The sequence below is a fragment of the Taurulus bubalis genome (assembly GCF_910589615.1).
Source record: "Taurulus bubalis genome assembly, chromosome: 5".
Taxonomy (NCBI): Eukaryota; Metazoa; Chordata; class Actinopteri; order Perciformes; family Cottidae; genus Taurulus; species Taurulus bubalis.
The window spans coordinates 20,474,880-20,485,464 of record NC_136593.1 but is presented as its reverse complement, the minus strand read 5'-3'; the positions used below and the strand labels follow the sequence as shown (position 1 = coordinate 20,485,464).

The 10,585-nt window shown below is 42.2% G+C and overlaps 1 protein-coding gene across 1 annotated transcript; it reads right to left on the bottom strand.

Annotated features, from left to right (window-relative positions):
• Window positions 1-238: 238 nt before the first annotated feature.
• ppp4r2b (protein phosphatase 4, regulatory subunit 2b) lies at window positions 239-8,202 on the bottom strand. The gene is made up of 9 exons (XM_079218600.1): window positions 8,161-8,202; window positions 7,410-7,491; window positions 6,932-7,102; window positions 3,633-3,726; window positions 3,499-3,536; window positions 3,315-3,389; window positions 3,015-3,170; window positions 2,624-2,928; window positions 239-1,757 (listed from the first exon to the last, which is right to left on the bottom strand). Exons 1-9 carry the CDS (start codon window positions 8,192-8,194, stop codon window positions 1,375-1,377), a joined length of 1,338 nt encoding a protein of 445 aa, XP_079074726.1. The 5' UTR covers window positions 8,195-8,202; the 3' UTR covers window positions 239-1,374.
• Between the last annotated feature and the right edge of the window lie 2,383 nt (window positions 8,203-10,585).

Sequence of the window (10,585 nt, the reverse complement as noted above, 5' to 3'; positions counted from 1 at the left end):
ACAATTAGTACGCAGCGTGGGCACAGCAGAGGTTTGTGGCGGTCGAGTCAACTTCCAAAATAGAAGTGGAGAAAAGCGGTAGTGTCTAAGCAAGACGCTTGCGTCAAAACGATGAACGTGATTGGTCGGCGGAAGAGCTCAGGTGCGTTGGTTACCAACGCCGCTAACGAGTCAGTTCCCATGTCGGCGATGCCGAGAGCTGCGTGGAAAGCAAGCAAGACCACCACGCATAAAAATGTTAACATTTATTGCCGTTTCTGAATAACGCACTGAAAGCAGAAGCATTCAGAGTATACACAGAAATTATACAATTATATATGGTTTCACAAAGGCAGTGAACACATACTGTATTACAATCTACAAAAATCTACTTTACAGAAATTTAAAATTCTAAATATCAAAAAGTACAGCTGCAGAAACAGGTGTAGAACTGGAACCAGAGACTGCTCCGGATATCGGTCGGTGAAACAACACGGTGACATCACGATACAAAGAAAGCAGAAGTCATCTTTGTACTTACAGCTGGTTTTGTAAACTACAACTGGCAGACAAAACCAAAAAAATATGAGAAAAACATACTCCAAAATAACTAATTGAATTGAAATGATCATATAAATTATGGTGGTTTTATGCATCCAAAATATATCATTTTACAGAAGACGCCTCAACAAGGTAGCATGTCATTGTATTGTTAGTGGGATTGGTAGTGTATCAATGCAAAACAAAATATGGTTAAAATAATTATAAGGACATAAGGGGGAGAAAGAAAAAAAAAAAGTCTCCCATCTCATAAGGATAGAGAAATCTCATTTAAAACAACGTAGGTTCTCAACAGCCTGGTGGAACTTTGTCAGGAACAGAAATGGTGGTGGTCGCTCATATCGTTAACCATCGCATGAATAACCAGGGGCTGGCGTGGCTCCGGTCTGACCCAGGCAGTGTGGTACGCTGGGCCTAACGTTGACTGCCGGGTCACAACGTCCACATGGTTGAGTGAGTGGTAGAAGAAAAAGAACCAGACCACCCCAGCATCCGAACAACCGCACTGAGCATAAAAAATAAAATAAAATCCAGCCACGAAACTCAAAACTGCTGAAACCAACCCCTTTTAAAGGGAAACTTTAAAATAGAGGATAATAAGATCAATAAAATATTCCAGTTAAAAAGAAAGAAAACTTCAAATGAAAATTTATTTGTATGCCCACATCAATGCCAGGTAGCCATTTTGGAGGAGTGTCCAAAAGTGGGACGAGGCGTCCGTCCTGTGTACGAGGTATAGTTGTCCTCATTCCCAGTGACAGTCAAGCTGGATTCAAGGACAAGCTGGTTCATGGTCACACATGGCTGCAGGGGGAGGAGGGGGGGGCATTCAGTCTAGTCCTGCTCCATGGGCTCCTCAGTGGTCCCAGTGTTCAAGGTGGCACTTTCCATGGCGCCCTCTGTAGGAGGTTCAGATGTACTGCTGGAGGGAGCGAGCGCTATGTCTTCTCTGGTGGCTTCTGCACTCTCCTCGATGCTACAGCTGCTACCGCTGCTGCTGCTGCTGCTACTGCTGCTGCTGCTGACTGGGTCACTGTTGCTTTCCTCGCTGTCCCTGCTGGTCTCGGGGCTCTCCAGGACGCCTGCAGGTGCCTGCTGCTCCGTCTGATCCATGTCAGTGCCCTCCTCCTGGGAGCCGCATGGCACCTCCCTCTCGGCCTGCTCAGCCTCCGGACCGGAGCCCGCACACACCTCGGCCTGCGTGCTGCTTGTTGGTTCTGTGGTGCAAAAGATGGGATGACAGAGTATGTTTTGAGTTTCAGATTGAAATAATTATTTGCTTGAAATGCCCATTCCTACAAAGCACAATGTGTGGGAGTGACGTAGTTCATCGGGTGTTGGGTCTTCTTCATTGTTGCGCACGTGCTAAACCAAAACACAAACAAGTGTGTACAAAACTAAAACGTATGTGTTCATCACTAAAAGTGACTGTCCGCCACTACTACATGGGAGGAATTACAAAGTTAGTTTGAAATAAGCTGCTCATGTAAAAGGAACAAAAAAAAAGGTTCAACAAAATTGTATTATTCAAAATCATGATAATAAAAAGACAGGGAGGCTCCATGTCCATTAGTCAGCCTGGCACACATTTGGTTCGATATATATTCAGCAGTTAATACGTTACTAAAACTAATGCAGGCTAATAAACAGTCCTGCAAAAGAAAGGTTACGATATTCAGTTTTTGGTCAACTGTTTCATAAATGTGTTGAAACAACCGTATGATAATTTTGGAGGCTGCAGTTTGTGGTGCCGTGCAACTGAAGAAAACATAGGTGTTTTTTTTTATCTAGACTTCCCACATTGATATAAATGGAGTGTACAAAATTATAGAAACAACTGTCAGTATAACGCACCTGTAGCTAACAAACTGGCATCACACCGGAGTGTAATGTGCAGCCAAATAAAGAAAGAGCAATTGTCGAGTCGCTCAACTTTTCCCATTACCTACTTGGGTGAACTCAGCTTTTTTTACAAGAAAGTGTTAGTGCACAAACAGCCCATATCATAATTTCCCCTCAGTAGCACAAAGTGCACCGCAAACAAACCAATTAACACACACGGCACGTAAGAAAACAACACTACCTTGATCCTCGGCAGCAGCCGCACTGCTGGAGGCTTCATTCTTCTTGCCGTACCCAGCCTTCTCCTCCTCGTCCTCCTGGACCATGGCTTCTGCCTCTTTTGAGAGGCAGGCGGCGCGTGAAGGCCTCAGTGTGTCTGCCTCCTGATCTTCCTCGTCATCCTCGTCGTCGTCCTCTTCCTCGTCGTCCTTGCTGAATTTAAGTCTCTTCACTTCCTGGTGGTCGGCTTCCATGTCCTCTTCCTCGTCCTCTTGGTGTTTGTTCTTCACCGAGCTCCCCAGGGAACCCCCCGATGCAGAAACCTCGCTAGCGAACAAAAGAGAAGCAGAGATACAAATGGGATTCCCGTGGGTTTATGTCGAACACGTCGAACAGATTTTCTGGCGACATACCTGGAGTCTTTGTCGTCATTGTCGTCGTCATCTTCTTGCTCTGTGTTGAGGTCTTTGTCGTCTGTGCTGTCCGGCAGGCCATTGGCTGCTAGTGAGTTAGCCAGAGACAGCTTCGGTCGGTTCAGCGGCCGGGGAGTTCCAGGACCGTTGACTTTCCTACATTTTTTTTTTTTTTAAACATCAGGAAAAATGAGGAAAAGGAAAGAAATCTTTTTTGTGTTTTTTTTTTTACAATAATGAAAATTATGATCTTTTTATGTGTATTTTAGAATCAAGGGCCAAATCTGTCCCCAACACAACCTCTCTGTAAAAGCAGATGTGTTCCCAGGAAGCATCACTCCATTCATTCTGTTGACAGCACTGCATCCATTTTTTCTGTAAGACCAAGTTAAGAAAAACAAAAACACCTTTAAAACAGGATTCCCAAAACATGATATTCAGTTGTTATTTCGTTTAGACAAAAACATTTGGACGTGACACTTACTCTGAGGTTGGGTGAACACAGCTTACCACCATTACATTCTGGACAGAAACAAGAATTCCCAAATGAGTGATAACAGGTGAGAGCAGGTTAAAAACGTTTTTTTTTTTTTAACAGCCACGATGATTGGGACATACCTTCTCCACCCCCCGAAGAAACTTATCAGTTCCTGTGTAGTTCCTCTTGGGTTCTGTGAGCAGCTCGCACAAGCGCTGGATTGTAAATGGAATTCTAGAATTAATGGGAGAAAGCGACAATGAATATGCAGTGAATGGAAAGTGTGTCATTTAGGTGATATACTTCTATACTAATTTGCAAATGTTTTTTATTTGGTAAGAACTGAGGGATAGCTGGGTGGTGTTGTGCATCAACATCACTAGAAATGGAAAAATATATACCGCAAAAATCGGGTTATAAGCCGCTACTTTTTTCTAAACGGTGCATTTGTGGATTTTTCCAATTCTAAATTTAGCAGCAGTTGCAGAGATATACGGTGTCAAAATGCACGTGAAATATTCCCAAATCCCCTTCACGAGTGATCTCACTGAAAAACAGGGTCTTCTCAGCAGCAACCAAACTCCCTGCTGTCCTCCCCGTCCCTCACCCAGCCACCCCACTTTGCTCTCCGCCGGCACCCACCGACAATGTGACCACGCTCACCCGAGGAGGCGCGATGGAAAACAAGTCTGACGGCAGGGGTCATAACCCAGCGAGCTAGTGAGCGCTAGCTAGCTGCTGCAGCTAGCACTGACAACACTGTTGTTTACTTGAGCTCAAACAGTGCAGCCACAATTCTTGTGGCAGCTGCAGCTAGTGCTCGCTAGCTTGCGCTCGAGCTAGCTGTAAAGTAAACAACAGTGTTGTCAGCAGCTAGCTCCCCGACAACCACAGAGAAAGCTCGTCCAGCCTCGACCAGTAGTAGCAGCTTCGAAATCGCCGCGTCTTGTATATGATTAAATACTAGGGGTGGGAATCACCAGAGGTCCCACGATTCGATTTTATCACGATTCTGCGATATATTGAGTATTGCGATTTTATTCCCTTTTTTTCACCGCAAATTGTTCCCAAAGGAAAACTGTCAACATATTGTATCTAAGAAGATACCATTTTCAGTCTGTTCATCTCACTTCAATATTTTTTTTATTGCAGCAAAATGTGACCGTCAAGCAGACAAACTTTCATAAATGTTGCACCTGACAAACTGAACTGCTTGTGTTACAGTCTGCATAGTCTCATCATTCGAGCTGGACGCACCAGAGAGGGGCCGGGCTTATCTCTGTGGTTTATCTCCGTGCAAAGAGTTTCCATTTCTCCCGCCACCATGAAAATAACTACTATTTCTGCTTCATACTTGTTGTGGAAATCCCAAAGATGTCCGAGCATTGAACGCCGTCGTGTCTGGGTTCATAATATTACTTCTCCAGGAACTGCGTCGGGATGACGGTGTTACGGATTAACAGGCGGCCGTGTTAACTCGCGACTTTCGGCCGGAAGTCACCAGTTAACACGGCCGTCTGTTAATCCGTAACACCGGCCGCTCCCAGCGCTACGAGAGTACCAGCATCCAGTTTGATTCATGCTTGAGTTAACGTCTTTGACCAGCGCCGTGTCGCGGACTTTGTCCTGTGCGCCGTGCAACAGCTGTGCAGCAGCGCCGCTACGAGTGACAGGAAGTCCAGACGTTTGATTTACACGCGGACGGCGCATTTCTCATTTCTTTCTCCGATGCCTCCCATAATTGATTACATAAAAAAAAAAGATCAATACTTGGCTTCCGTGTATCGATACTATATTGCCACGCAAACTATCGCGATACTATGCTGAATCGATTTTCCCCCCACCCATATTAAATACAGCTGTTTTTTTTATTTAGTAGTTGCGGCTTAACACGCATTTTTACGGTAATTGCATATTACTGTAGCATGATCAAATAATTGCATTTGTGATCATTTACACCCATTAAACATGTCAATCAATTACGTCTTAACTTTTACAAACCATCACTTAATTAGTGTGTAATTATATATATACACATACACACAATTATAATCAATTAGTCTGATGATTATTTCCTCGGTTTATCACTTGGCCGATAAACATGTCGAAAACATTAAAATATGCCGAATGTGTTTTCTTCAAATTAATTGTTTTGCTCAACCAACTCTCCCAAAACCAGAGATTCTCCATTTACTGTCATAAAATATAGAAAAGCTGAAAATCCTCACTTTGAATAGGTTGGAAGCAGGACATAACTATGATTTTTTAATTAATATATTCACCTTGCTGTTGAATATGTATCAAAAATCTCAAGAGTACTTTTTTTTTTAAACCACCAATGTCACTAGTTGTATCGTGGTAAAAAAAAAAAAAAAAAAAAACTTCATTCAACTTTCTTATATATATAAAAAAAAAAAAACTCTTTTTTGGAACCCCTCAGAGCGCACCACGTGTCAGGAACAGCCAATCACAGCCAGCAGATTTCTTTTCTCAGTAAATATCAGTCCATGGTAGAAGTTAATCATTTTAGTGAGCTTTAGAATCCGTCCCACGCACGGTTTTTCTTGCTTCACCCTTTCCTTCCAAAAACATCACAACATCTGGTTGAAAGGTCAGCCAAATCGAGCAGCAACGCCACTGTGAGGGATTTATGGTGCTGGAAATCTATTTTTTTTCCTTCATTTTGACTTTGTTTAGTTTAGTCAGTGAGGTTTACTGCGAAATTAAATAATGTTGTCATCATAGCAGCGGCCATATTTTGGTTGGTTAGTAACAGCAGGGGCGACAGGAGTGCAACCGCCCAAGCACCTTAGATAAAAACAATGAAAGCGGCACGGCTAGTGTTTTCCATGTGTTTTTAGACGAAACATGTGAACAGCGGCGTACACTTTTTTATTTCCGGTTAGCGTCTGATGTAGAAGCTGTCATGCGCTCGCTTACTTCCAAGTAAACCAAGACCTCCTCACACGTGTTGTGCCGGGTCGAAATTATAGTTCATCTTACTGGGTCTGGGTTAAGTTCCGTTCTATATCTGTGCGTCTCTGGTCTGCGTATCAACACATCTCATATCAAAATGGATCCGAACAACCTCACAATCATTGTGGAGGGAAAAAAATCTACAGCTACAGCTTGAATAAACTGAGATTTTTGTCACCCATGAATCATTATTTTGCACCATCACTGACACATTGCACGGTGACAAAAAACTAAACAGCCATACTGTGTAATTTTACAGTCGTACCAGAGGATGGAAGAACTTAATAACCATTATGTTTTAGAATACATATATCTGTGTAGCAAATTGGGTGAGCGGGACTAGAGGACACCTGTGCATTAGTCACATGGAACCATACATGTTATATCTGGCTACTCCATCCATGCAGTCAGCCCACCACTATTACCATGCAACAGATACGTGCCATTTCAGATAATCACCTACCCATTGTAACCCTTCACAATCTTCAGGATTCTCTCCTTCATATCTTCAAATGGAATTGATTCCACGTTGGGATTTGCAGGACCTCTTTGCTCAGGTGTCGAGGCGCTAAAGTCATCCATCACCATCTCCAATTTAAACAGGAAGTAGTTCTTAAATTGAGACCATTGAACCCTAGGGGAAAACGGTAAGCAGAATAAGGATCAATGCATTAGCATACAGGTAAAAAACGGGGGCGGGGGGGAACACAAAAGCATGCAATGGTTGCATGTCACGTAAGCTATGGAAACGTGTTAATCAGAAAGAGTCAACATCAAACAATGAAATCCTGCAAATTCTGTGTAAACATTTTTAGCTGGACCGCACATTTACAAAGGTTATGAAAACAGTTACATCATGAATCATAACAGCAGTATTATGTGTTGTAGTATTGCAGTGACGCCAGTAAAGCGAGCATTATTGATCCACTATGTTCACTTACATGGTCTCTCCAGTCTTGGCAACATGACATAGAAACTGCTCCAGAAGAGGAGTCGACTCCGACTTTGCTTTCTTATCAAAATCTGAGGAGAGGAAAACAAAACGTACATTACGTTGTGTACGAGCCTGTTCAGAGGAGGACAGGCGTTGATTTCACCTCCAGTTGTGATCATATAAAGCTATAAAGCGTCGGTATTCTGGCGAGCTGGACTAAACGAAGCTCGTTAGCGGGTTTTTGTGGCGACAGTTTGGTCGAAGGCGACAACATTGTTCATTTAACGTGAGCCATCTACACAACGTAACGTTAGCGGGCTAGCGGGTGCTCCCTAGCTGGAGCTAGCTCAAGTTTAGCGCACTGGCTAGCATGTGAAGTTAGCCGGCACAAACGGCAGTCTACCGATTAGCCGGTGACACCGGACAGCTATTTCAACCCGGACAATGACGTCCGACAGCAAATTAAAATCTAATTATTGAGGCACAAATACAAAGACGTTCACCCGCACGGGTGAAGAGGAGAGTCATGTTTTAGTGCGCTTTCCTCCCTGGCTCATGCATTGGACAGAGCGGACCCATTTCCGTGAAAGCCGCTCGTACAGTTAGCGTTAGCTTCTCGCGAGTAGCCGCTAGCGAGCGACGTTAGCTTGTTAGCTAGAATCCGTTTGCTTTCGCAACAATACAGCGCGTTCGGAGGCCACGGGCACAACGCGCGGTCTAAAAAAAACACCAAATATATCGAAGTGAGCAGAAGTGACCTCTGAGCGCCTCTTGAAGCGAGTCAATTTCCATCACGCCGTCGCTCTCTGTCCGTCTAGTGGATGTAAGAAGCAGACTCGCGTCTAGCTGCTGCTAACGAAGCTAAGACCTCACAGGCAAAGAGGAGGGAGCATTTTAATATGGCGCCGTGAGGTCACTGCCTGTTCAGCAACAGATAAGGCACCGCAACGACGAGAGCATCGTTATGGAATAATAACACAAACAATAAGATACAAAACAAAAAAAAACAATAATCGATTCCAACAAAACATTTTTTTTAAGAGAAATAACAATATTGCATTATATTTATTGTGAGGTATAATTAATTTATTTATTATGAGGTATAATTAAATATGACTAAAAATAAATAAACATCATAGACATGTATATATATATACACATACATATACATTATATACACACATATACTTATACTATACACAGTGTGTGTGTGTATACACATACATACATACACATATATATATATATATATATATATATATACATACACACACATTATGTACATTATGTATATTTGTATATATACATACATACACACACACATATATATACACACACACGCATATATATATATATATATATATAAACAAAAGTAAGCACTGAGGATCTGTCATTTGTTGAATGGAGTATGTGTGTGTATGTATATATATATATATATATATATATATATACACATACATACACACACACATACATATATTGCAACAAATTAAAACATACAGCATGATGCTGTTGCTGATACTGTAACATTCAACATTGTGTTTTCTTGATACAAACGGAGCATAGTTTGCAGGAAGGATGGCAATAGTGAATTGGTATAACAATAAGAATTTTGACAGAATTAAAAGAAATTTCCGGCTGCAGGGAAAAACAGTCTACCAACTGTGTGTTTCGGCTCAGAAGCTCTTCAGGCAGGGATGAAGGACTGGTCCAGATGTTTCCCTGAAGCACTGTCTGAGCTGAAAGATGATTTCAGGGTCTTTTTTCTTCTTCTTGTGATTGGTTTACTTTTAGCCCGAAATATTGTTCTGAGAAAACGACTCACTTTTGGCTGGTTCTGCTGAGTTGCCCGTCTGGCTGACACACGGGATCGCGGCGCAATTGGAAAGACAAGAAGAGGAGTGAGAAGAAGAGTCAGTCCCGGCCAGGTGAGGAGCCAGTCTGGGGGGTTGGTACTGGGATCCTACAGAGGACTAAATATTAAATAAAAGGATCACTGTTACACTTAATTAAAGTAAATGTCCTGCAATAAACAATACATCAAACAAAAGAGTAGAAGTACAAACGTGTACTCAGTGTACATATCTCTGCCAGGTGTTTTTACAGAATTTTGATTTATTTATATGACAATACTGTGAATGCTACTGTACTGAATAACTGTCTCTGGCCAATGCGTCCTTTTTCAATGAATTATTCTTCACAGTTCTTTCTGCCTATCAACAGTCGTGTTGAAGACGTGCACGTTCAAAACAGTTCCATGCGACTCCTGGAAGATTCGCAAATCCTTTGAATCTTCCCACTTTGCTAATGAGTCCCTCGGGACCACAAGTGCACCACTCAGGTGCACTAAGGGGATTTAAGTTATAGATTTGTTTGGAAGCTTTATCACAGTTCACCTACACTTAGATAGCCTTTAGGGTACAAAAAAAGACATTAAAACAATGGAATAAGAGTTCCCCCCCCTAAATAGACTCCTTAAAATAACATATTACTCCAATTTAACCCAAGCCTTTTTGTTTTTTTCGTGGTTATTTATAAATGTGACTTGTATAAAAGGTGTACAAATATGAACCCTTGTCTAGAAGACCATAAAAAAAACAAAGTACTAAACTAAATTATCTCAGTGAGCAGACCGTACCCTTCAAGCCAAGGTCACAGCGAGGTGAGGCGCCAGGACGAGCCGTGGGCTGCTGGGCCAGCTGGGGGTCTGGGATGAGGACTTGTCCACTTGACCTTCGGCTGGTCCCTCTAAGGGTTTAAAAACAAAGACAACGCTCAGACCACTGCTCCACATCAATGATTTTCTCCCCAGTACCACAATACAGTAACACTTCAATGAAAGTAAATGGTATGCAATACATAATATAAGTAGAATAAAAGTGTTTGCAGTTAAAAAAAAAAAAAACATTAAAGTGCCAAATTTCTTTCACAGTGTTACTGTTGCTGAAACATTCTCGTTATCATTTGACACATCGAGCCCATTGCCACACAGTGAGCTCCAATGAAGTTTAATTGCACACAATACAGTTTATACTGTAACATTTCTGACACCTGGACCCAGACTGATATTCACAATATCATTTTGGATTCATAATGTAAAAGGAGCATATAAAGGATTGGGCTGCCTAGAGATCAAAACATTGAACAGATTTGTCCGCTGCTCATTCTAAACATTAGTATGTG

What these genes read in the sequence shown, in the direction of transcription:
- ppp4r2b (XM_079218600.1), bottom strand. Translation starts at nt 8,194, where the DNA reads ATGGAAATTGACTCGCTTCAAGAGGCGCTCAGAG. An exon ending in GCCAAGACTGGAGAGACCAT is followed by an intron (nt 7,103 to 7,409) that starts GTAAGTGAACAT and finishes GTTTTCCCCTAG; the next exon opens with GGTTCAATGGTCTCAATTTA. An exon ending in ACATCTGCTTTTACAGAGAG is followed by an intron (nt 3,171 to 3,314) that starts GTTGTGTTGGGG and finishes AAAAAAATGTAG; the next exon opens with GAAAGTCAACGGTCCTGGAA.